At 41.3% G+C, this 26,954-nt stretch overlaps 1 protein-coding gene across 1 annotated transcript in view; it reads right to left on the bottom strand.

The window, feature by feature from the left end:
* The window catches only part of OLFM4 (olfactomedin 4), a 46,459-nt gene extending 19,872 nt beyond the window's left edge, over window positions 1-26,587 (bottom strand). The window contains exons 1-3 of the mRNA XM_058800206.1: window positions 26,535-26,587; window positions 17,773-17,811; window positions 179-256 (exon numbers count right to left, since the gene is read on the bottom strand). Coding sequence (XP_058656189.1) covers window positions 179-238 — 60 coding nt within the window. The 5' untranslated portion in view covers window positions 239-256; window positions 17,773-17,811; window positions 26,535-26,587. The remainder of the gene's footprint in view (window positions 1-178; window positions 257-17,772; window positions 17,812-26,534) is intronic.
* Between the last annotated feature and the right edge of the window lie 367 nt (window positions 26,588-26,954).

Below are 26,954 nucleotides of genomic sequence, written 5' to 3'. Positions count from 1 at the left end.
TTCACTACTTCCTTAAGTACTGGATACACAACACAAAAATGCTTCTTCCAGGCAGCACAACTGGTTTGCCTGTATCAGAGTTAAATCACTTAGCAACTGTGTAGCATTAAAAGAAAAGTACATAAGTTCCTAAATTTTGTCTTTTCTGGGCTATATTGAAGAATAGTAATGGTTATACCTTTGGGGAAGGGAGCAATTTGCCGTTCGTATTCCCAGGCTGAGTCAGATATGGAAGCATCGTACTGAGATGACCAGTCTGAAAAGCAAAGGAAAGGTTGTTTTAGTGTGATTTTCTGCATATGGCACCATCACTTCCCCACCAGATAGCCCCCATCCTGCAGCTCCAAAGCACTTTGGTTTTATTATGGGAGCTATCCTGAGCAACTGTAACATTTCTGATCTGCTGCTGAGGCGACAGTTTCCCTGGGCACAGTGTTGCTTCACAGACACCTCTTCCTGAGGAAAGGCTCTGTGTGACCAGAGCAAGGCAGGGGACACTCAACCTGTCCAGGAGGTGTGAGCTGAGGATGTGAAGGGCAGCTGTGGCAGATTGCATGGCAGTCTAAAAGGACAGTGCCGTGCCCCTCCGCCCTAAATCCAGAGAATGCTGTCCTCCCAGCAGGAATGTCCCCTCCTCACCACCCAGCTCATGCCCCAGCCTCTAAGCAGAGGACTCACTGCCCCTTTCACACCAAGCTGTCAGGCTGTGAGCTGTGATGGCTGAGAAACATGTTCCACTCTGCTACTAGCACCATGGAGGTGACAGCATCCCACTGTGGAGAGAGAGCACCAGGAGAAGACACCACACTGCCAAGGATACAGCCAGATCCACCCTGGGAGCTTTATAAGCAATAAGAATATACACATTTCCTTTAACTTCCATCTGTGGCTAATGCCTGCCTTCCTGCCACAGCAAGGACAGCAGCTGTCACCCTGGCACCATACTGGGCATTACCACAGCCCCACACAGTGTGAGGAGCACGGTGCATTGCTGTGATGCAGCACACTGTCACCCATAATGGGATCTCACCAAAACCTGGGCCAAACTGGGAACTGGAGCAAGACACCCTCAATGTCAAATGGTGTAACAGAAGGAGCATCAAATGGGCTTCCCCTGCAACAGGACACTCACTGCTGGGTGTTTCTGCACTTCCCAAATCCCAGCTGCAACCCTGCTCCTGAGCCAGGGGATGGTGGGATATCCAAATGGCTGGCAAAGGGCAGCTCTATTAAGCAGTGTAAACAAGCTTTGTGGGACAATTTGTCAAATAAACCCTCTTGAACAGGTACTTATGTGCTCATACAATTACACTGAGCATGATGGGCAGCTGGTAGCAATTAACAGTGTTAGGGCAGAGAGCATCCCAAATTGTGCAAATTACACAAACTCAGGACTACCTTAAAGCTAAGCAGACTAAGGAGGACTTTTTCCCTTTCTCTCCTATTAACTTTCTATCTTCAGCTTATCAACATATATTTACACCTCCATCTTGAATTTTGCAGCTTTTCATTCCTTGAGCAGATAAAAGCACCTTCCCAGGAGGTGCTAACTTCACTGCCTGCATCCACAACACTACCAAACTTTAAAAAAAAAAAATGTAACTAGGGGCACACAGGAATTTTCTGGTTGGTGAATAAACCAGATAAATTAGAAAGAATTATCAGGAGCCAAAATGGGTTTTTTTCCAAATTCTAAATAATAAATACCAAAAAGGCAGTCATTTTTGATCAAACAAAACCAAAATGCTTTGCTTCATTTGAAAAATTTCTTAAGATATTCACAAACTCTTTTCTTGAAAAACTGAAGCCCCATTTTGAATTTGAAAAAAAAAAGGACAGTACAAAATCAAAACTATCTTTCATAAATATAATTTTTTGCTTTTAAAAAACCATTTTTCAAAGTTTTCTCCTTCCCCCCTGAATTTGATGCAACTTTTGGTTGGAGATTATTGTGGGGTTTTTTTCTGATTGGTCTCCTTTGAATTTCTCTCTTGCCCATTCAGATACAGTTTTTTAGGGAAGAGGGAGAGCATCCAACAATAACCAAATAATATGGCTTTCATGTGCCTGGTCACAGAGTATGACAGCAATCATGCAACTGGGAAAGCTCCCACCTCCCAGTTCCTTCCACATCAAAGATGAAGATCTGTTCCCGCTATAACCCCGTGCTAATTAATTAGAAGCTACACAGAGCATTTAATATCCACTCAGATCCTCACTGGGAGTTGCACTCATCTAACCAAAGGCAGAATTTGACTCTGACTTTAAACCTGTGCCTCACTTTTACATTTATTACCCAGTCCCTATACATTAGCTGGGGGGAGGATAGAGGAATACTTTAAACTTTCTCTATTCAGAGACCTCAACATTTGTAAAATAATTTTCCAGAAACCTTAAAATAATTTTCATCAATCTAAACTAGGTGAGAAGACAAGAAGGCACCATAGTTCAGGTTATGAGACCCCTGTCTTACCACTCCTGTTGCTGCTGTCGTCTCAGCCAGAGCACTCACGCCCTGCATGAGGAAAAGCACAGCCACCAGTGTGTGCTTCATCTTCCCAGCCTGCAGTATGACAGCACAGGGAGAAAGGATGCCTTTTATAGTACAATCTGGGGATTTCCCCAACCAAACCTTAAGGAACTTGTATAATATTTTTACAGATTTTGGATAAATGATGTCATAAACTCATATAATAACCAAATTACTAACGTACAAAGAACATCAGTTACCATCATAAATTAACTCTATTCAATTTTCTAACAGGAAATCTTTTCCATGGGGTACAGTATCTGATCTTAATCTTGATTCTATAGAACATCAGGTGCTTATTTGCTATGAGAGGTAAACAGACATTCCCCTTACAGTGACTCAGTCATAAAAATCCTTGTAGATTATTTGAAGATTCCTTCAAAGTTGTGCAGACAATACACATCATTGTGGTATTATTTCTTACATGTACAGAAAAGAGCAGGTCAGGCTAGACTGCTCACACACCAGAATCATGTTTCTCTTGCCCCATAGGTCAACAGATCTTTGCCAATAAGTAAAATACACTGAGGTCTCTACAGCTTTTCAGTTCCCTTAACTCTCACATAGCACAGGTGGGACACAGACTACCTCCCATTTCATTCCCAGCAGGTTTGTGAGTCATATATTAACACTATGTGCTCATTAATGCTTACTAGTGCATTAACACTGTGTACCCATCTATGCTTACCCCCCTGCTCTCTTTTCACGGGGCTGCATTCCACCTGACCACAATGATTCACTGTCCTGTCTCCAGAGCACTGATCCAGAGAGATGAAAAAAGGTCACACGCAATTAGCATGGCCCCCACACTCCCCAGCTGTGACACACCACCCTATGAGAGCCAGCAAGCTGCCTGCAGTTCCCACAGCACCCAACCCACTGTGGGAATTCTCCACTTCCAACAAGCTACTGCCTTGATAGAGTCAGCTGCAAACCTCCGGAGCAGAAGAAACTAAAATTTCTCTGCTGGGTTCTTTGGATCACTGGGAAAATGAGTTTGGTGTTTGGAAGAAAGGTTCTAGTTGGGACTAAGGGAATGGCTACATCTATGCACTTATAAAAGTCAAGTCTCTAGACCAAAACATGACCATGACAAAACATCATTTTCCTTTTTCTTCTTCATTCTGTCAGGCTTAGTTGTTCTACTGAGTCAGCAACAAAAGGCTACAGCTGTGCCAAAGTGAAGAAAGGGGTTAGGAGACTCTTACTCCTTTCCAAAGTTGGTGGGCAGAGGTCAGGGCAGGAGCAGCAGTACTTCTGTGCTGCCTCATATGAAACTCACGTCCCTGGTGAGGAGCTCTTAGGGCTTCCTTGAACTACCATAGCATTATCATCTCCAGGTGGCAATGGGAAAGCTGAGGCTTAGGGCAAATCCATACTAGAAAATTCTTGAGAGAAGCCATGTCCATTGGAGTAAGTAACATGCTTTTTAACCACAGCTTTGCATAAGCATAAGCTTCCTGACATATTCACAAGGCTGGCAGCAGCATCTTGCAGGGTAAGGATATAATAACTTCTTGCAAAGACATTTTTTCACAGCAGAAGCTGCATCTCTACTGGTGAATTTCATGGCTAATAATTCAATATAAGATAGACAAGACCTGGAAGGCATGTGATAATGTATAAGCAAAAAGAACCAGAGCCATGCTGGTAGAGCAAGAAAATGAATCCAGGCTTCTTCCTCTCAGGTTACAGCAGTGTGCTTTCCTGTGTAAATCACAGCGCTGTCAAGGGAAGGGAGAGACTGATGCTGTAAGTACAGTCAGGAATAAAGCCCTCAGCTCCAAGAGAAGCAGATTGGCCTGTCAGAGCAGCTGAAGGCTGTGAAATATCCTTTACAATATTAAAAAAACTCTTTGGCCACACCAGAGCAGAGTTCAGGTGCAAACCAGCACATACATGTTGCAGACAACTGGTAAGCCTACGCTGCCCACCGGAGTAGCTCCTCTCCCAGGGTGTGATAGCCTGATATTGCAGAATTGCCACTTCCTTCCCAGAGTTTGGGGCGCTTTTTTGAGTGAACCAACTGATCTCCATACAAAACCAAAAGAAACTCTGGAAACAGATCACTCCCAAAAGGTGTCATGGATGAGGGTTTGTTGCTTATCAGCCCCCATCAACTCTCCAACTCCTAACATCAGCCCTTCTGTCACATTCACTTGTTATGAAAATGCCACCCTGATAGTTTTCAATCCATCCCTCAGGTTCTTTCTGATGCTCCAAACAAAAAGAAAGACCCACACCAAAAAGACCTACACAAACCCACACAGAAAAGTAGAGATCACATCTTAGGACCAGAGGAGCTCTAAGAGGACAAGTGTTTCACCATGTGGATACAAGGGAAACCACTGGGCTGTTGCAAGGGAGCAAGCTATGAGCAGCATACCAACAGGCCACTTTTCCTGAGGCCCAGGCATTATTCCAAGGGGTGAATGCATTTAGCATGATAGATGAAGCAGCAAGGGAAAGCACAACACAGAGACACAGGTAAATCGAGCTGACAGTGCAGATACATCTGTGTATACAAAGACTCCAGGTTAGTAGCAGGCTCCATGCTCCTTGTCAGCTTGCAAACTGCCTGAAGGCAGCTGCCCATGGCACCTACAACCCCACTGGCCTTGCTGAGGCACCACAAGTCCCGCTGGCTACAGAGAGGGCAACTTCGCAGCACACACGGCCACACTCACAGGCTCGACTGCGTAGCAAGCAAGTGGAATTTTCTAGGCAGCTTTGTGCTGTCAGCATAGACAGAGCATAGAGTTCAGAGCCTGATATCTAATCAGGATAAAAACCTGTTTTCTGAGCAGAACAGTGAGTCTCTGTTCTTTCCAGAGGCTGGGACTGCAAATCACCCACAAAACATGAAAGTTTCTCAATAGCTTTATGTTTAAAAGGCAATTCCAAGACAGGAAGCAAATATTGGCTAAGTAATGACAGTTAATCTGTTGCTTTGGCATTTTCCGCAATATTTGTGTTTGCACATGACCTTGCAGAGACAATGGGGACCTACATTTTTATTCCTAATTGAAGAGTAATTAATACTAAATAAAAGTACTTTCTCTGGATCTGTGTAGAACTCCTAATCTGAAAAAATAACTTAGATTTATTTTCTACATTTTAGAGGAGAGAAACTTTATTTATATGTCATATAGGAAAGTTGCACTTAGGAATTTCCACTTGGGAAAACAGGGAAATAAAAGGAGTTTCTCTTGGTAGAGCTGCACCCTCACCAGTACTTCCTTGTTCGCACCTGTCCTAGTGGGCAATTCAGGACAAAGTCCCTTCTTTTAGAACAGACCTTGTCTTTGATTTCAGTGGGAGGTATACAAAAAATGCCTTCTCAAAAAGCACACGTATGCCTCCCAGACACCTGTTCAGCAGAGCCCTTCACAGGGCTAACTTATCACTAAACCAGCCTAACTTATCACTACTTTTATTACAGCATAGATTATCATTATTATTATTTAACAGAGAGATAGGTGATTTATATCATTTGCTCTCTAAAGCTCAACCCAAAGTCAGGGAGTCAAGTATTACTTGATCATGCTTGGTGGTATGAACACGACCTTTTACATCTCAGTTTCCCATCAACATTTGGAAAAGATAGTATTTCCCTGCCTTAGAGCCATGTTTTGCAATCATACACATTAATAAGACTGAAAGGCATTCAACTATTAGAGAACAGGGACCACATTAAACATGCAAAAATGCCGGCCAAAAAAAACACTTGTCCCAGTTTATTAGGCCAAAAGCAGGATGAATTGAATGTAGGTTATGCATCTTGGTGGTTCTATCTATCAAGTCAGCGTCCACATATATGTTTATCCTAGCTGATGTCAAAATGTCAGATTCTTTCTGAATTGTTTACTACATCCCCAGGACGGGTGTATGGCCTGCACTTTCTTAAAACAAGAAAATAAAAACCAGTGACTCCGAAGTGGAATATAACACCTCACTGTGCTGACTTGCCAGAATGGTTCAGACAGCAAGTACTGCACTGCACATTACATTTTGCAAGTCTAATGTAAAAGAATTTTTCCTGTTTGCCTGCAGACGCGATAAGACTCCGAGCCTCGTGGAATCAGCATTTCAGTGCATGTCGTCCAGTACCCTCTATACTGTGGATTTAGCAAAGCTTGCCTAAAGCTTGTTAAATCCCTCCTCCCACCAAACCACGTATTCCTGAAGTAAAGCCAAAAATATGGAGAAAATGTTAATTCAAATTCATCCTATGATACAAGAACATAGCAGCTAATATTCTTTTTATTTTCTGAAGGTGTTTCTTTCTGGAAATAATGAGTCTGGCCTTCTTTGACTGTAGGATCATCCTGTAGTGAAATAAGGAGGTATGGGGGGTCAGCTTTCTTCACTAAGGTGTTGAGGAAAAATTGTCATCATGAAATCCATTTATTTCATGATACCAATGTTCAACATAGACCTGTTTTACTCTGCTAATCCCTTTGCAAATTGCTTGCACTTTTTCCCTCTCCAAGTGATTCACATTTTTATGCAATATATTTTGGTGTCACCTATCATAAAGCTCATCTATTTGGAAGACATTATGCAAATACTTTCATTTAATCCCTTTATCAGTAGAATGTCAGGTTAGTGTTTTAAAAAACATCCCTCTGGGCCGTGTTCAAAATAAGAAAGTGTATGGGAAAATATTAACACCTAATTTAAAAAATATGTTGGTAAGGGTGAACCTCCATTTTCTGACACTGTAGGAAAGGGGCATCTTCCTGAAGCAGAATGAGAAACAGAATAGAATTTGCAGAAAGGGTGAAATTTGATTTGTGTCAAATCAATCTTAAAAAGGCCACAGACACCAACTGGGCTGATTCATCCACCAAAAAAGAAAGAAAAAATTAACCAAAACATCAAAAAAGAAAGACCATCACTAAGAAAGATATAAGACCACGACAACAGCAGCTGAGATGCCACCAGCCAGAACAACAACAGATTATTAACCACAGTTTCTGTGGCTTGGCAAAAGAGCTTTTGTCTCTGAAACAAAGCAATCCAGAGAATCTGGATAATCTGAGTTCAAAGCCAAAATGCACCAAGAAAGTATAGTCCTGGTCTGGAAGAACAGGAAGACAACAGGCAGAATGGAGAGTGGATGCAAAATGGTAAGAGCGTACATGAAAACTGGCATATTTTGTTAGAGAACATCAAAATGCATGAAAAGCAAAATCTAGAAGAGTAGTATAAGGGTGTATATATGAAACACTGACAGCAGTATCAAAATATGCTGGGGTGGTAAGTGAGAATCAATTCCCATTCAAGAATGCTTAAGAAGAAATAATTAATTCCTCAAAAGAAATGAGAGCAAACCCAGAGAATAGTGTATATTCATACAGGATGGCAAAGGAAGGCAGAAGAAAACATCCAGGAGAAGGAGTGTTAGAGGACATTTGCGTTACAAAAGAAGTATACGGCTGCCTGGGGATTATGATAGATTTTCATGGACAGCTAGCCACATGTATAAAGGCAGGAGAAACCTGCATGCAAATTTTTTTAAAGAAGAAGGAATAATTGTTTAACAACAACCTGGGGCAATGACAAGGCAGGGGACATGTTACTGCTGACAACAGAAAACTGCTCCTTCAAAAGGCATCTTAGAAACAGACCTAGCATGACATTGAAAGAAATTATTTACTTTGCTATTACGCTGGGGATAAATAATTTTCAAAAATAATAGTTGACATACAATTAGAAAAGACCCCAAACTAATAATGGTTTTCTTCTCATCTGAGCAGCTATTTGTTCAACACTTCAGTACACTGCAGTTCAAACTCCCAGAGTCTTACACTCATTTTGGTCCCTTCCCCCTGAAAATGTATCCAGTGAAGAGAATTCTTACTCTCTCAAGAAAAATTTGTCCTTCATACATATGTCCCTGTCCCGAGGAACACAGGAACATGTCCTGGATGTAATCTGAGTCACTAATATGAACCCAAACACTTACTAGCATCTATGTAATAAAGACTTAATACAGAAAGCTCCTTGAAACATCTGTTCCACACACCATCATATCACAAGTCCCAACAAAAATAAGATCTTTATTCAAAAAAGAAAAAGCCATTCCTCTAATGCCTGCACATGCCTGTGGCTGGTGAATATAAATGCAGCCACTTGGCCAGAGGGAAAAGGTTCCCAGATGCTTTTCACAGCTTTGCACATGGCAGGCAAACTACTGCCTCTGTCAAGTTGCAGAGCAGCACCAGCAGCCCTGGCTGTTTTGTGACCAAGGAATGCAGCTCCAGCCCAGCCTGGAGGTAGCAAGTGTTAGCAACCCCTCTGCACCTCGATATGCAGAGCTAAGGGACAAGAAATAAAGAGAATCTTCTCCCCCACAACAACCCCATGTCTGAAAGCTGTGGCACTCTCCTTTTTACTCCTCCTACTCATCTGGAATCTCAGATCAGGGTTGTCTTGACCAGCCTAAGGAGGTAACGAGAGAAATGTGTTTTCACGATAGTTCTAGGAATAGTTGCCTTCCAACAGATACAAAGAGACTCTCTTCCCTCTCTATAGGCCAAACAATGTCAAGTATTCAGTCACACAAAAACATTAACGAACACTTTCTCTTCAATTGACAAAACCTTCTGGGCTTAGCATGGTTGCAAAAAAAGTCCTCCTTCAGGTTTTCATCTTCAGCCAGATATCACAACGAGGACAACATGGAAAATATCTGAGATGAAATAAGAGATGAGGAAACCTATAGACCATCAGCTGGATACAGCTGCAGCTTTGTTTAGCCTTTAGCATAGTGAATATTTTCACATTAATATTAGATATCCCTAAAGAGGCCTGTAGCATGCATTTCAAAGGCCTCTGATCCCAGGCAAGGAGAATATTCTCATCTCTTTCCTGTGGCATGCACACAAAAGTTAAACCAATCCAACACCTACTCACTCACCCTCCTCGGAGCACTGCATCATCATGGCATTATTACAACCAGGATCAAGGTGTGACCATTTTATCTTCAAACTGCCCAACACTGTGGTACAGACCTGATCTATTCATGTCAGATGGGCTTGGTTATACAATAGACCAGACCAGCAGCTATTCTCTTGACTAGTCCCTTCATTTCAGCCACATTCATCATTCAGGGAAAAGAAAGCTAACACCCTAATAACACTTGACGCTGGAAAAGCAAGTTATCATTTGGTTTTATAAGCTATTCAAATGTTCTGTTTTGCAGTACCTGTAGACATGGACATGTGTGCTCTGGGCTTTGCAATGGACACAATGATACATTCTGACTAGATACATAATTTACATGCTAACTGTAAGCAATGCCAAAACAGTCTTGGTTTCCCAGAAATAAATAGATGGACCACACAAGAATGTGCTTCTTGGGCAGCACAAAGGGGAGTCATGCTCAGAGATATTCTCTGCAGCTGATTGACCGAACTGTAAATATAGTGGCATGCTAGATTTCTGCAAACCTCAGGATGGCATAGGCACTGTGTCACCTGCAGCTGCTCTTATGCAACTCAGACTACTTCTCAGAACAAATTAACATACCAGCTCAACTTTTCAGACAACTGAAGGAAATAGAGTTGCCCAAACAGCCCTGGGGACCCTGGAGCAAGGCAAGCTTTCCTCCAATAACACTCACACTATAACACACACCCTGATTGCTTTCTCCACTGTTGACTACTGCAGACTTTCTGTGGGCTCCAGAGTTTATTAGTCCAATCCATCCTCAGCTGCAGTGGGTTTAATCCAGTCACAGAGAGAGCACAGGTAATGACCCCTCTATTAAGACATTTACTAGGGCAAATGTCTCATTTTCAGTCCTTTGTAATAAGGCCAAATTTCAAGTGTCTGAGCTCAGTGTCTGCCTTAATGATTTTTTAAGACCCCAGGGGACCAGAACAATTTTTTGTTGCTGTTGCTTTGAGAACAAGGTTAAAGGAGAACAGGCAGTTCTTCTGAATGCTATTTTTTAGCAGAATTCTGAACAGCCTTGCTGGCATCCAGAGGAATCTGATATTCAAATGAACCTAGAGCAGGGGCTGAAAAACCCTGCTTGTTGACCCCAAGAAAACCTGATTCCTCTATAGAAAAATATCAAAGACACCATGAAAGATCACCTCTACAAGGAAGAAGAAAGAATATGAGTATAGTGCTCAGATCCCAGGTGAGGCACTGAGCCACACCACCTCTCAGGCACCTTGACAAAGTGCTGCACCTTGTTAATGTCACTCCAGCAGTGCCTATGTTGCATCCATCTTCTGCCCTGCAACAGCTTAGCAACCCCAAAACGAGAGTCAAAAACCCAGAACTGCATCCCCAATCACATTTCACTTCATAGTCCAGTGTAACTCATTAGTGAATCCAGGTTTGTGCTGAGAGACTACACTTCTCACTGGAACTTGAATGAGCTGGTGCTAGATATCTGCCACCCTGGCAGGAACTTCTGATGGACCAACTGTGATAAACAGCAGAGAAGTTGGGAAGTGATAACATCTTGAATTGCTATAGGTTGAATTGCACGTGAATGTGAGTTGGAGTGCTCACAAGAGCTTGCAAATGTAATTCAAAACATATGGTACGCTCTCCTGGGCTTGTTTACACCACAAAGTGTGTTTAAACTGAGATAGTGTCAGCTTTGAAGAAAACTAAGTTTTGCCTCCAAATTTGAATAGGCTCTCTTATTTCAAAATGGGTTTAGTCTGAAATAGTTTAAATCCATAGCTACTGGAGTTAAGCTAACTTAAAAACAAGACAATCAGTGGAAGTAGTGCATCTGCCAAGAGAATGCATTGCTGTTAACAGATATAGACAAGCCTAAAGAAATTTCTAAAAACACATATCAAAAACAGGTAAGACTAGAGCATCAGATGAAATTATGGCCAAAGAAGTAGGGAAAAATCAAAGTTGATTTTAAAAAAAGGAATTATAATGATGTTCAGTTATTTAAGCATTAATTTCTAGAACCACACTTCATGTACCATTCTGAATATTCAAAACAAATCTGAAAAAAAAATATTTTTTTTTTCCCCACAGATCCAACCTCTGGAATCTATTTTTTCTTTACAGTCTGGATTTCAGCTTCTCCCTGAAGGTAAATGAGTGTCACACCATAAACTTGACAAGGACCCATCTGCATGTCTATGTATTAAAAACTCAGTCCTCTTCCCATTAGGCTCACAACGGCTGTTTTAGCAGTACAGCAGCTAATTTCCCATAGCCTGTGGAAGTTTGCCATTGGGTTTGAAATTTCCTGCCAGTTTGTGGCAGTATTTATGCAGCTCTATCATTATGATATCACCAGGAGTCTGAAACAATAGGAAAATGTATTTACACAGAAACACACTTTACCTTGTTTCCTCAAAAATACACATTATATCAAAATAGTTCAATTAGTCCACAAGAAAATTATTTTATCTTCCATCATGAATGATTCTGTGCATTCCTTTATAATAATCATAAATTAATCCTCTATATTTTTCATCAGCAGTTTTTAAAGAACAGCATTAGCATCCTAGTCAACTAGGATCTCAGTTCTGATCTCTTCAGTTGTTTAATTAAAAAGTAGATCTTCACCCTTCTTATATATTAAGTTATAGACTCAAAATGAAAGTAGAAAGTCTGCCCCTCCTTTAAAATGCAATTAAAGTTTCTCAACTCATTAGTTTTCATTTTAATTGAAGTAACATTGCTCCCTGGGTTGTTTAAAAACAGGAATGAAACATCCATCCGTCTTCTTACACCACTTGTTCAGTTTCTGCCCATCTGGACTCTGTTCTCATTATCAGAGGCATGTCAACAGAGCTTGCTCAGTGCAAGTCTGGGGAGAAAGGAGAAAAACTCTACCATTTTTATACACCAAGACAAGCTGAAATCTGAGAGGCAAGTCGTGGCCATTCTTGGCATGACATTTACACAGGTTCTGCCTCCAACTGTCCCCTGCACCACTCTGCTGGCAGTACCAACATGGCAACACAGCAGAAAATGTGACCCTCTCCAAGTCTTCTGTGCTCATATCTCAGCTTAAATGGCTGGAGGAGGCAGAGTCTGCATGCAGGATGGGTTACCCTTTTCTTGCTGCCTCTTTGGTTTGGAGGGGGGAAGGAGAGCCTCAGGCAGGGTCAGGAGTGAAGAACTGACAAGGACTGCAACGCCTCCCACATGGCTGAAAGCAGTGGCTCCAAGCTCCTAAGAAACAGGGTGTGCAAGGTGGAATGGGAGAACCTGAGGCAACACAGCTCTGAGGAACAAAGCATAGTGTGAAATGAGTCTCAGAAGGGGACTCGCTTCCCCAGTTGGTTCAGCCACCCAGCCTGAGGGTGAGGTCATCTCTGCAAGCCCAGTAATGGGGCTGTCTGATGGCAGAGTGTGTGACAGGTCTCAGACCGTACCATGGGAATACCATGGCTGAGAGATGTTTCCTATTTCCCTGCTACTCTCACTCCAAATGTGCTATAGATATTATACAAGCAGCTCCCTTCCGTTGGATTTGCTTGCACCTGTTATAATCTAATTAGGAGGAAATTGGACTTCCTTTGCTAGCATCATAAAAAGAGGCAACATAAACATATAAATCTTTCTCTCAAATTCCTTTTTCTTCTTTTTGAAATGCCAGAAAACTGCCCTGTGAACCCAATGTGCAATTTTATTTTGCATAACACGTTGAATAATAGATCAAGTTTATGTCTACCACAGATGAAAATCATGCTTTTTCTGAAGTCCATTCACTGCTTCATGAGCCCCAAATCCTCTAGGTGCTATACATTTCAACTGTCATAAATCCATGCAACGCTTCTGTGCATGACACTATTCATTTAGACCACCAATTTAGTTAAATTGAGAGATGTGAAAAAAACACATGTAACCAAACAGCTCCCCAGTGATCATACAGCTGCTGATACTGAAGGGACTGCATGCTTAATTCAGTGACAGTCAGGCACTTCCACCCACATTTGCCACCTGCTGTCAATACAGTGTCAGGCGGAGCTGTGCCACTCTCACTAAGCTTACTTCTATTCAACATTCCCAAAAGCTTTCACAAGCAAATTAAGTGCAGTAGTTGGGATCCTGCACCCAGTTTCCCTGTGGCTCATAAGAATCTCCCCACTGGTTTGATCACGGCCCAAAGACCAGCTCTTAAAGACGAGGAAAACGAGCATTTGGTCCACTTTCACTTTCTTTGCAAAACACCCTTGTGTGCATCAAAAATAACTCAATGAGAAAACAGAAAACACGCTGAGCAAAGGGAATTTATTGCCCTTATCTTTGAAATCTAGATCCTGCCACTCACACTACACTTCAACAGTGCAGTAGACTCTGCTTGGAGCTCTGGGCACTCTTAAAGTAGTTTAGGGACCTTCTCAAACTAAGCCAGACAAGGTATATCAAAGCAGATTATGAGGCCCCAATTCAGCAATGTCTTTAAGCAAATTCTTATGGCCCCTTAATGTAAGTAGCCAAGAGCTTTGACAGCTCAGGTCTTCAAACAGCAAGGAAGCCACATTTTAAAGCAGCACCACATATCTCTAAAATGACCATATGGCTCTTAATGTTTTCTGAAAGGCTTTTGTTTCACAATATGCATCAATTTATTGTGCAGCATCCAGTTTTCCACAATTTTTAGCACAATGAAAGTCATCAGGAAAAACTAAGTTTGCTTTTCAATAGAATGAACGAAATGCGTTCAGATTAGATTTCATTTTGGCATACAACAAAGAACAAATGGAGGACGCGCTTTCTTCACACAGAATTCACCATTGTCTCTCTCCAAGTGGTAGAAATGCTTGCTTTTATGTTCAAATCACTATAAATCAGCTTTCATCATGAACTTTCTGCATAATGTTAGCCTGCCCAACCACATAAATAAATAAATGAATCAATGTAACATTGTTTTTATATGGCATATTGTCATCGTTCATTAGTAATTTAATTCTGCATGTGTTCTGCAGTTTGATAGACAAGTTGTGCATGGGAAAAAAACCAACATTCTTAAGACTTTGGCACCTACAGCAAAGCTATTAAATGCATATTAATGCATCAAAATAAGTAATCAGCAACTCTGAAATCAGGTCATTCATTTTTGTGCCTAAATTTAGATCTAGATGATTAACTTTAGGCATTCACAGTTGAAAAATGTTCATCCAAATGTGTCATCAGGGAGGGTTGAATAGATTTCTAGAAGAAACACTTGAGAGAAAAATTCTAAACGATAACAATTTAGATGATAAACAGTATTATAATTTATTATTCATATAGTTCTATTGGTGTGCCTGGCATTCTAAAGGCAAGAGAAGAAATACAGCTAAATATGTTATTCTAAATATACTTTAAAGGCTAGAACTAAGGCTATAAAGATTTAGAACACAATTACTGGTGTTTAGCTGATTGTAGTATTTTTCAAAGGAAAGGATTTAAATAAGAGATTTGTCTCCTCTACCCTTTGAAAACATAAAATAATACTTGTGAACCTAAACATCATAAAACAAAGTTTTTCAGCTTTGACCTATATCCATAAAGATATTTAGATGCTCAATTTCTATGTCAACATCCAGCTTCACCTTGGTATCAAGGGATAAACAACCGGAAACAGGGATGGGATTCATCTCTAAAATAAGTAAATAGCAAAGTAATTCCAAGGAATTACATACATTAGTGTTTTAAGGCAAGGGCCTTGGAAAGATTTATGATATGACTCTTTCTGTTAATCAGAGAGGAAGACAGATAGCTAGTTTCAACTGGACTTCTGACTTTCAGAGGTGAAATAAATCCTTTTATTGGTGCCTACACCAAAGCTGATATTCTTTCACAAAGATTTATTGATTTTGGATTGAAGCACACAAAAACTCCAGCATTTCTAGATGCTGAAATTTAGGAATATTCAGTATCCAAAATACCATGGTTTTGCATAAAAATTCATGATGTCTCAAGGCCAAGAATAAAGTATTTTAGTAGAGACTTTATAAGTGTCAACAAACTTTTTCAATGGGAGCAGTCACACTCTTGACAAAGCAAAAAGCAAGTGTTCACTTGAACAGAAGGGAGAAGACATGAGCACCAAGAAAAGATGTGCTTCTTTTTAAAGATGTGTTAAACAACTCACATTCCTGGTGAATCCCACTCCCAGCAGGCAGGCAGTGACCAATTGAGTTTCACTCTGTGACAGCTTCTGTGTCTGGCATCGCAGCCAGTTAGTACAATGGATTGCTCTTCCTACAGATCTAACAGCACTAATGAAGAGGTACTGAACAAGTCTAAATGCAAAAGAAAATGCATTATAGCAGCGGCATTCACAGAAATAACTTAATAAAAACTGCCCATTTTGCAAAGAGGAAGATGGATGTTGTTTAACGGGGTCTTTTTGTCCGTAAAACATTCACTTCTATCCCTCTAGCAAAATGTGTCACTGTATGTTACAGAGAACTCTTTCCTTTTGTGTCTAGGGACAAAACAGTTGCAGTGTAAAATTTCCCCATGAAGACAGTAATGAGCCCAGAACCTGGAAAGCACTTTAAATGTGCACACCTGGATTACAGACAAGAAGAAATGCTTACAGATTCAAATCCCTCCTTGCTACCCCTCCCTGAGATGACACAGGCAGCAAATGACCTCTTAAGTCTACCTTCAGCAGGGACACTTGATTTCTTGTGGAGTGTTGCAGTGTTGGACAGAAGACATTTTCAGTCAGTACACATGGCAAAGGTGTGGCAGGGTGAGGCTCAGGAATCTGTTAACTATCGATGATGAGGCCACCAAATCCTTTCATAAATGGAGGAAGCATGAGCTGGTTCAGAGAGGATCAAGTCTGTATAAAACAGGCTAGCTGGATTAACTCTCTCTCCCCCCCCACTGGCAGTGGAGTCTAGAGGCAAGCTATCTACTTATAGGCTAGACACCTAGCTTTTAGACAGTAATATTTAGGTAAGACCAATGCAGTAAATAGCCTGTAGCAACTTTAAATTAGGGTAGATTAAGGGTATGTTTTGCTGAAACAAAAGTAATTCTCATAATCTGCTTTCTGAAACAAGGAAAGTAATAAAAACACAAGCAAACCTCAAGCAGTAGCAGAGCAAACCTATCTATGACAAGCACACACTTCTCACATCACCACAAAACAGCATGTAAAGGCCTGCTACCCTCACAGCACAGCTAAACAAGCCAGGGATCAGCTGGTTGCCAAATCAGAAAAGCACAAGCTGTCAGAACTTTCCTGACAGCTCCCAACTCCTGCAAGACTCCTCCCATGCCAGCAGAGCCTGTCTTTGCACAGTGCATTTCCCACCAGCAGGTCATACAGCAGTACAGTGGGGAGGGTGCCATGGATACAATGCCAGCTCCTGATCACCCCGTCAGAACAAAACTGACTACTCTTCCAGTGCTCCCAAGCAGCCTCTGATGAGGAACGCCTACTGGGAGTTGTCATTTTGATAGAAGGCATCAATGACCCACCTTCTCTGACTGACACCTCTGGCAGAGGTCCCACTCTTCCCTCCATTGTCTTGCACATCTTTGATGAGAATTATTAAACTCTCACATCCTCAGAGTCCTTCCCACTCAGGCCCTCCTTGCAGCAGAGGGAAACAGCCATAGTGAGACTGAATAAATCTGACACAGTGAATATCACTTTTCTTAGGACTGGTCCAGAGAAAACACAAAAAATAGCTTTTCATCAGTAGTCTCCATAAATATTTTTTGGGTCCAGCTAATCTAGGCCCAGGACAAGTATTTTGTGTCTAACTAGGCAAACCATGCTCTAAAATCAATATAATAAAAATTCATCTTAGAAACAGATAGCATTGCTTGGAAATTGTAGTGATATTTTACAGTAACTCTATTACAAAGAGCATAGAGAAGTAAAGTTTAATTATTCTATGTTTTAAACAATTTTTTACTAACTTTTGTAATTTTATGTAAATTTTTGACCACTTACAAAGGCAAATATTCTTCTTTAACCTACTCAGTGTTGATGGGAAAAGACAATAAAGAGGATGTTTGCAGTTTATGGCTACATCTGGTAATGCTGCAGCTCATGAGCCAAATTGATATTATTTAATTGAGTGTCATCTACCACCAGTTATATACAATCCTCACAGTTCCCATGCTAAAGAGCTTCAAACTGGGCATATTTGAATCAGGGTTTTAAGTTTTGTCCTTCTTGTCTTTCCAGACATTTAAAAAGGAAATGGTAATTTCTAACCATAATGAGTAATTCTGCTGCCAAGCCCCTAGGATGGAAAGGAAGCAGGCTTCATACTTACAAGGCCTTCAGATAGTTAAGAGCATGTAACCCCAGTGACCTGCAACATTAAATGAGAAAACACAAGCTCAGTCTTTCAGCTTTTATTTTTATGCACTCTGAATCTACAATTAGCTCAATTCCAAGCATCTGGTCTTTTTAACCCCATACATTCAAAGGTCATTTGATCTTTTACCAGTCAAGGTTTGCTGATACAACAAACATTTCAAGTTTATTAAAAATGGAGACAAGTTAGTGACATGTAAAATTGACTATCACAGGGTTATATGTTTTTCTGATTCTTCCTGTTATTTGCAATTACACTGAAATGCTAAAAATAAAATTAAAAGTTCTGTCCATTTGCATGACACCTCTTCTAGCAAACATGCAATGGTGCACGAGAGTTTACACACTGATCAGAGTTAGCAATTTAGAAGTAGTTCCAGTGGTCTTTTGTCTTTCTTTCAAGCATCACAGAGGTTAGCATGGAGTGGCTGGTTTGGTTTGAGCCACTGCTGCTTTTCTAACTCCATTAGGTGCTGGCACAGATGAAAGTAGGTCTCTGCTGCCACTGAAAGCAATAGCAGAGTTCTGTACTACAAACAATTGGCAGAGAGACAGTCATGATTCTATATTTTCATCCTAATATCCACCAATATCAAGTATAGTGCAACCACTTGGATCTCTGCTCAATATGAGTGAAAAAAAAAAACAGGTTTCAGTCAGATTTTTTGAATACAAAGCTTTTAAAACAAAGTCTGAGAATCTTAGTGTTTGAGATTCATTTGAGACATATCCTTAAATCTCCAATAGTATGAAAATATTTTTCTGACTGTTTCTAACACTAAATGAGCCAATCTGAACATTCATTCATCTTATCCAGAAACAAACTCTTCATTTTATACTACATAGCTGGTAACTATACAAGATCCATCTCCTTTAAATACTTGGATTTCATTATCTACCTCATGGAAGTCAAAGGGGCTGTTAGGTGCACACCTCAAAGCACTTGGGTTCAGCACCTTATTTAGAAGGCTGTGAAAGAGATGAGGAAAAAAATAATCAATTTAACTTAATTTGAGACAATTCACTGATGTAACATGGTAATAAATAGGGAATTCAATAATCTTTAGTGATTTTATGCAATGGATAAAGCAAAGACAGTATCTCCAGAGAAGAATTCTTGTTAAATCACTCCTAACTAGCATTGTCACACTCCCAGCCAAATACTTCAGTGCAGGATTCATAAATAATACCAGAACCAAGCCATCTTTTTCAGCTGCTTCTAGATTACCATTCATACCAGAATTAGCATATCAAGGTAGGAAGAAATGCATGAATATTTATTATCTCCATTTCTACATGGAAGATTAAATGAAGAATTTGCAAGAATATGAGGGGCAGACCTACAAATATTATTTCTATGTTGAAGCAAAACCTTTGAGCTAAAATTCTGATGGTACAGTAATGACTTTGAAGGAGTGAAAAAGCTGTGTCTGTGAGCATGTTATTTCTGTGAGATATCACTGAAATAATGGCAACAATTACTCTAATTGGCTGTACTGACAATGAGTAGAATTCATGGAGCCCTTGAAAATAGGCAGCTAGAAACCAGAGGAAGAGCACAGCTGAAGGCAGCTGAGCTATGGCAGTGCACATAAGCCAGGCAATATTTTGGCACAGTGAGGGCACATGAACTCCCAGTCCTTTCTCCTTTTCAACCTTCAAATTTTCAGTGGCAAAACCTCCAACCACTGCCCAGCAGCTCCTCCTCATTGCCAAGCCCTCCTTTCCCCTTGCCAGTCACTGCCCTGAGGACCACAGGGAAAGCTCTACCACTGTCCATCCTGCTGTCAACAACCATCAGACTTTCCATGGAAAGGTTCAGGGTAGAAACCTCCTGTCTCCATTATCTCCCTCCAAGATATCAGATAGCCATGGATAACTCTTTACACTGTCTCAATATCATGTGGCCCTTCCCAGCCATTCCTGTATCTTAGAAAAGACTGGGAGATCTGGTGTACCACCATGAGACTCCATTTTCTTGAACAAAGAGGAAGATCTATAATCCAGGGGATTTGCAGATGTGCCCACTTTTCTCCACTGATTAAAGAGAAGGTGTCCCCTGCAGGGGGACAAGATTATCCCTTCCTCCCAGGTACAGGTAGCAAAAACATAGGCACATTTGTACTTAGGTTAGGTAAATACTATTGTAATAGCAAATCCCACCTCTAAATACTACAGAGGGATGCAATAATGTTTTATTACATCATTTATGATTGTCACATCACAGAAAATCCCTAGCTTATTCCTGCATTTTGCCTAGTAACCTGCCAATGGACTAAAAATAATACTATGTATTCATCACATCAGAGCAGCTGGTCCACCTCAGACCAAGCAGCATCTGTTTTGATTTCAATAGTGGAGAAAGCATGAGAAAAGGGAGCTTTGCAGGAAGGAGCAAGAAGGGAAAGACAGGGAACCGAGACAGCAAAAACAGAACAAGGAGGGGGAAATGAGAAAGAGCATCACTGAAAGCAACTTTTACTGCAGTTTAAGATTAATGACTGCTCATCCACAGGCACTCTACAGTCTGAAGTAAGTGGAAGAAACTGGAGCTGCTACTCAATAGCTAGTGTAGCCCTTTGCAGACATAAAAAGCAGTACACTGATGTTCCCACTCAGACATATAAAACCAATGTGATGTATGTAGCTTTTAAGTGTTGGTGCAGCATAAAAGTTTTATTGCTGCTTTGGCTTGAAGAAAGCTTCAAACCTCAGTTTAGAAATTGCAAGCCCCTGTAAAAACGGTTATGAAAGGCATTTTTCCTAATCACGTTAGCAAACCCTTCTCTCCATTTTCCCTCTCATTAAAAAGCTTAAATATTTTACAGCTATAGTGTGCAGGCTTATGTCCAGATTACCCTTCATTAAATGACTTTTACAGTAACTGGATACAAGCCTTTTCTATTATTACACAGCAGCTAATTATGTCTCCTTTGTTTTCATTTCATCGTTTTAAACAAAGCTTTTAGGGACCCAGCTACTCTGTGAGAGGTGTTGCCAAGCTGAACACATTTCCAGCAAATCCCAGCTGGGCTGCATTCATTTCATCTGATGATCTTTGCAACATGAAGTAGCTTTTTGGAAAAAGAGAAAAAAGGGAAAAAAAAAAAAAAAAGAAGAGGTAGACAGGAAGGAAGGAAGGAGAAGAAAAATAACATCCAACCTATAGTGCTCTTACACTGCTTTAGTGCAAAGACAACTCACTGGGGAAAAAAATCCATCAGGATGTTAGCAAAGAATGAAATATGATGTACAGCAATTCTAAACATCATAGCTAAGCTATGTGAATGATCAGTTCTATCAGGCATTTTCTGAATTCTGACAGCATTGCTGTTTTCAGATTACCACAGTAATGTTTCCAAAGTGTATTATTACATTCACTGCAAGAAAAGAAGGGGAGGAGGCCTGAAAATTACTTCCCTTCTGGCAATGAATTGTCATTCATGTCCCACATTGAGCCAGCTCCTCACATTGCCTGGGAAGCCAAGGGAACCAACAAAAAGATATGATTTCCCCAGAGACAGGGAGCCAAGGGAAATGATCAGGCATCTGAAGACTCCCTAGGGTGCAAAGAGCAATAGCAAAAGGCTTTGCTAAAGAGATAGTTTTCAGTATCTGTGCAAATAAAATCTACATTTAGATTTTATTTTAATTGCTCCTTCTCATCCATGATACACTGAATAATCAAAGTAATTATATCAGAAATTTTAAGATTTGTTATGTGTGTTTCCATGTACAAGGCTGTATATTGTGCCTCCTGAACAGTGTGCAAGATGACTGGCCCTTGTTCCACAGAGCCTTAAGGACCCATAAGTGTACAATTCTTCTTTTCTCCTCCTCTTCTCATGGGCATTTCATAACACTCCTTTAACTTCTTTTTAATTGTTCTTTCATCCTTTTAAGCCTTCCTTGACCAGGGAGCTTTCTAGCCCTTCTTGAGCAGATGGTATTCAACTAGCCCTCGAGGGGAAGCCTTGCATCTTCCTGCTACCAACACTCTTTGGGCCTGTGCATCCCACACTTCACTTGCTATATATTTGCAGTTCAGGTCACATGTAAATCTTTCTAGGATTTAGGGGGTATAAAATCCAAAAAGGCATTAAACTTGAAGATCTTCTATTGCTAGGAGTCTAGAAGTTGATAGGATTCTTCAAGAAAAGTTAACCTTTCTAAAAGGTTCCCAAAAGATGTCACTGTAAGGAACTCAGTAGGAAACTGAAAAGACTGAACACTTGACCTTACCTCTACAGAACAGAGTAGATGGTTCACAAAATATGTGATGCTTTTCAGTGACTTACAGTGCCACCACATTTTCACTCCCAATACCAATGGGGAACCAATCCTTCTTTGCCCCCGGAGCACCCTCTCATGTAGACAGGGGAAGAAATGAGCAGCCAAAGGCAGTATATATAACAGCCCTTCTTCAACCTTCACATCTTGTAAAGAGGGTATGCATGGATGGTTTTGCTCATGCCGTCCCATCTCAAGTCTTTCTTCAGCTAAATAGGAGCCAGGATAACTAACCCCTCTTCCCAAAAATCACCTCTAGCTACCTAAATAGTCCACTATAGCCCTTCATCCCAAATATTGCCAGAGCAATATGACCAGCTCAAGAGATCATTGGTCAGTGTAAAGGATGCACTCTACACCAGGAAAGCCCCTCTCTCCACCCACTCTTACTAACACCAAACTTCATGGATTCTTTCAGAAAGACCCATAAAGTGTGAAGGCACCTTTATCTTCCACTGACAGAAGGCAGGAAGCTGCCTCCTGCTCTATTAATCCACAGACCTCCAACCCCATTTGTTTTATACAACAGCTAAGAGGCACAATTCCCTCCCCTTGTTTCAGATGCAGGAAATGAAATAGGAAAATGAAAAATGGTTTAGCAAAAATGTAGCTCTGCAAGATCCTTAGCGAGGTTACATTTTCAAATCATGTTTGTTTTCCAGAGATATTTGTTCATGCAATGGAAAAAATATGGAAAACACCCCATTTGCCCACATGGGTGTGGCCTTCATTTTCCTCTTAAAAAACCCTGACGTTTTTCTCCCTTTTCAGACCAAAAGGAGAGGGCTAATCACATAAGGAGAGCCCCAAAGCCTGTCTCCTCGTTGCTGTTCCACTGCACGGGCTTTGGCAGAGACACAGCAGGGGTCCGATGCAGCTGTTGGAGAGCCTGCCCCGCTCTGCCTCTGCTCCTGCTATTCTGCTACTATATAAGCTGTATAAATACAAAAAAGAAAAGCCTGTCAGGCAGACCATTTCCCATTATTTGGAAATTAGCAAGCTTTATACTGTTTCTAAAACTAATTGTTTCCATTATCAAAACACTGCAATGCCGTATGCATCCATAAGAAATCATCACACAAATGTATTTCTTTCTTCAATATACTGGGTTTGTTTTCTTCCTGTGAACAGTTTTCCTCCCTTTTTTCTGAGATTTCATTCAAGAGAAATATAATAAAAAATCAAGTACAAACAGACTGTTGGAAACTATTTGCTTGTGCCTTTCAGTACAAGAAAATTTGTTCTCCCTAATTTCAAAAGAGAGCAACAATTAATTTAGCTAATGAGAATTACAGAGGGAAAAAAAACCCACATACTTCAAATGATATCTAACCTATTAAAAAAATCTTATTTTGGTCCTGATGCTAAAAAAAAAAGTTTTTGCATAAATACTCTTACTGAAGCATAATCTTTGAAAACTTATTCCCAGGATGTGCATTTGGCAAATGCAGGCTTCAAATTGCTGTTGTATTGATGAACTGATTTGCTTGCAAAGTCCTTTTTTAAGGGAGGTATTGTTACCAAGCTAAATGCTAAAACACAAGCCCATGACGCTACCCAGGAGCAAATGGGGCAAATGTTTGTACTTTCTGACAACAGCACACAGACTTAGACTTTTTAACTGTCACTTTACTAAGGAGAAGAAGAAAAAAGAAGTGCATTTGCTGGTTCAAACATCCCCCTTAGCAGAAAAAGGCCTGCAGGGAAAAGAAAACATATAAAAATGCATTGAAGCAAAGTAATGCTCCTTGAAGCTGGCTGTGCCCCTAAACTATGCTCCTGAGATTATATTCCGAGGCAGCAGGGGGCATGGTTAAGAGCAATTCTCCCCGGCTCTGAAAGAATGAAAGCAAGTGTCAGCACTGCCATAAAATCAATGCACGGATGATTGCTCCCAGGATGACTCGAAGCAGGAGTGACATAAGTCTGGACATGGTGCTGGTGAGGAATCAGCCCTAATGGCTTCCCATCTGATCCCTGGCTGCAGGGGTCAGTTCAGCTGCACGGGGCTGAAAAGAGAGGTCACAGATCCGATGAGTCAGTGCGCAGCCAGCTCGTGACACTTGTTGAGCTATAAAGACGAGATTGCCAAACAGGATGGTGGAGCTTAGGACACAACACAAATCTGGCAGGCTTCCTTGTACCCTGGTAATCCACTGTTCCTATACCTTACAGAGCCCTGTTTAGTGAGTTTTTCCTGTTTTTGAATTACATTATTTCCTGGTTCCTGAATTACAGCTTTTTCAATAGTTAGATGATGTTAAGAAGGGACAGATTAACATGTACCATCATAATATAGGGGAACTTTTAACCTTTATAATATGGTGATTACCTTGGGCCTGATATTCTTTCCAGGATGTGCTAGCATGGTCTAGATAGCACAGACCAGAGTTACACACCACTAACAACATCTCTCTGCTTACTGCCAAGGTGACTGTGATCTTGCTCACAAGATTTGCACTGGTGCAATTAAAACTGGTTTTCAGATTGACTCAGCCTTGAGCCAGCACAGTTTCTTAGCACAGGGGCACTTTCATCAGTTTACCATCATGTTAGAGTAGCTAGCCCAGGCATCAGTCCCGTGAAGCATTCAAGACTGACCCGCTCACCAGCTACCATCTGTCAGCTGAACCATGACAACACATTATAAACCCATTCCTGGCCTGCCCCTAGTGTCTAATAAAATGCTGTTAAAAGCCCCACTCTCATTCCTCTGACTGGCTTTTCCAGACCACACAGCACCCTGGGGTATGTCAAGCATAGCTGGGTCCTCTCAACCCTGCTCTCAGAACCAACAAAGCAGCTCCCCTCATTCTGACAACAAGCTTAGTACCTTCAGCTCTTTTCCTCTTCACTGCACTATGCAACAGACCTGGAAATCAAGCCTTTGATGGATATCAGTGACTATTAAGAGTGAATGAGAATTCTAATTACAAGCACTCATATCATGAATGGGGTAATTTCCCTACACTCCCTGAAGGGCATCAGGAGGTGAAATGAAGGGAGACATATGCCCTGAAATCCCAAAATGGCAAAACAATTCCCTATCTTAATTGTATTCTGCCACTCTTCATGAAAGAGATGACAAGAATAGTATGACCACTGCTACAAATAAACTGGACTCAGCAGCAAGAGATATTCAGACCAGGTGTGTAAGCAGGAGACATGCCATGTGTGGGTAACAAGACTCCCACCCTTCTGATACTGCCATCTTTCTGTATTTTTCACTCTTCAGCTTCTTGCAGTTCCTCTGGCCACTCAGAGCAATCACTGGTGGCAGCTCAATAGCAGGCAGCAGTAGAAGTAACTCCAAGGGGGAATATCAGAGATGAGGGCAAGGCTGTTAGGGACAGACTGCACCATTTCTTCATCATTCACACATCACAATCCTCAGCATCTGAAGCCACCTCTGACATCCTGGCCTACCCTGGCCTAATGCCTGCACAGCAGCAGCAGCCAGAGGGACTGCTGGAGAGCAGGCAGAATAGGACAGCAGCAGCACATCCCATATGTGTGTGGGCTGAAGCAGATCTCAAAATTCAGCCACAGCAGCCCACGGCAGGGCAACTCCCAGGGGCACAAATAGCACCTGCCATAGGATGCCACACAGGACTGCAAGGCTACCTGCTGTCTCCAGCTGCACTCCATGGCTGCAATGGAGAGTTTGGAATCTTCCTGTAAATGCTCTGGGAAGTACCAATGTCAAACTAGAAAACTCATCCTGGTACACAGTGAGTTATACTGAGGAAGGATCTATACTGGGATTGTAACATGATACCAGTTAAAATCAACAGAGACTTATTTTTATTTAAACAGTAGTAAGCACAGCTTAGAACCTGCGAGCTGTGAAATATGGATTTTAGTCACATGACTAGGTCCCATAGGGCTAAAAGGTCACACTTCCCACACACATCAGCAGAAACATTTCCATTAATTTTAGCTGCAATTTTTAAATAACAGTACCTACAGACTAAGAACAGGATTTGTCCCTCTTAGTGCTGAATGTCTAAACCCAAGGTATCTCATCTGAGCTCACTGCTCCAGGCTAGCCTAGTCAGTGGGAAGAGTTAAGCACGTGCAGTTGGGCAAGTCATCTCTCATGGAGCAGGTGTTGAAAACATGCCCTTTAGTAGTGCTAGCTCACAAATAGACAGCATTTAAACTGCAGACTTCTTGAGGCAGGTGAGATGAACCCTATGCCATACTTTTAAATAACTGGGCCTAAATTCTTTGAAAGCTACCCCGTAGTTTTAAACCTTTCTGTTTTGACACTTTCCGAAAGGACAAGCCAATATTAATGGTAAATAATTTATCTGGGGAACCATGTCAAGGTGCTATATCAAAATAAGAGATTTGCAGAGCAGCCACATCTACAGTAAGCCCCACCTCAGTCCTACCCAAAGAGCCTCTGTCAGAGAAACACCATACCTCATCAGAAGGCTTCTGGCATCTACCCATACAGAGTAACATCTCACCCCTTCAGAGGGCTGCAAGCATCTGCCCCTCTTGGCCTTTAGCCTTTTATACCCCTGACGGTTCATGCATTGCACCTGTGTGCCCTCTGTTCCCTCCCCTGACTGGTCAGTACAGCCCCTGGCTCATTGCCTCCAATGCTGCTCACCTGCCCTGCACAGCTGTGGCCCATCAGGGATGAGCTCGGCCACAGCCCCACTCCCAGTTACCACAAACTGTGTGCCTACACACCATGACCATTTCCTAAAAGGACAATAAGAAATGAAGGTCTTCTTCCAGGAATGCCAGAGAGAACATTTACCTTACTAAATCTACATCTGACAACCTACATCTGGTCTACTAAAACCACCAACTGGAGTAGTTTTCCCTTTCCCA

This window comes from Ammospiza caudacuta, chromosome 2 (genome assembly GCF_027887145.1).
Source record: "Ammospiza caudacuta isolate bAmmCau1 chromosome 2, bAmmCau1.pri, whole genome shotgun sequence".
Lineage (NCBI taxonomy): Eukaryota > Metazoa > Chordata > Aves > Passeriformes > Passerellidae > Ammospiza > Ammospiza caudacuta.
The sequence above is the reverse complement of the archived record's forward strand: the minus strand, read 5'-3'. Positions and strand labels throughout refer to the sequence as shown.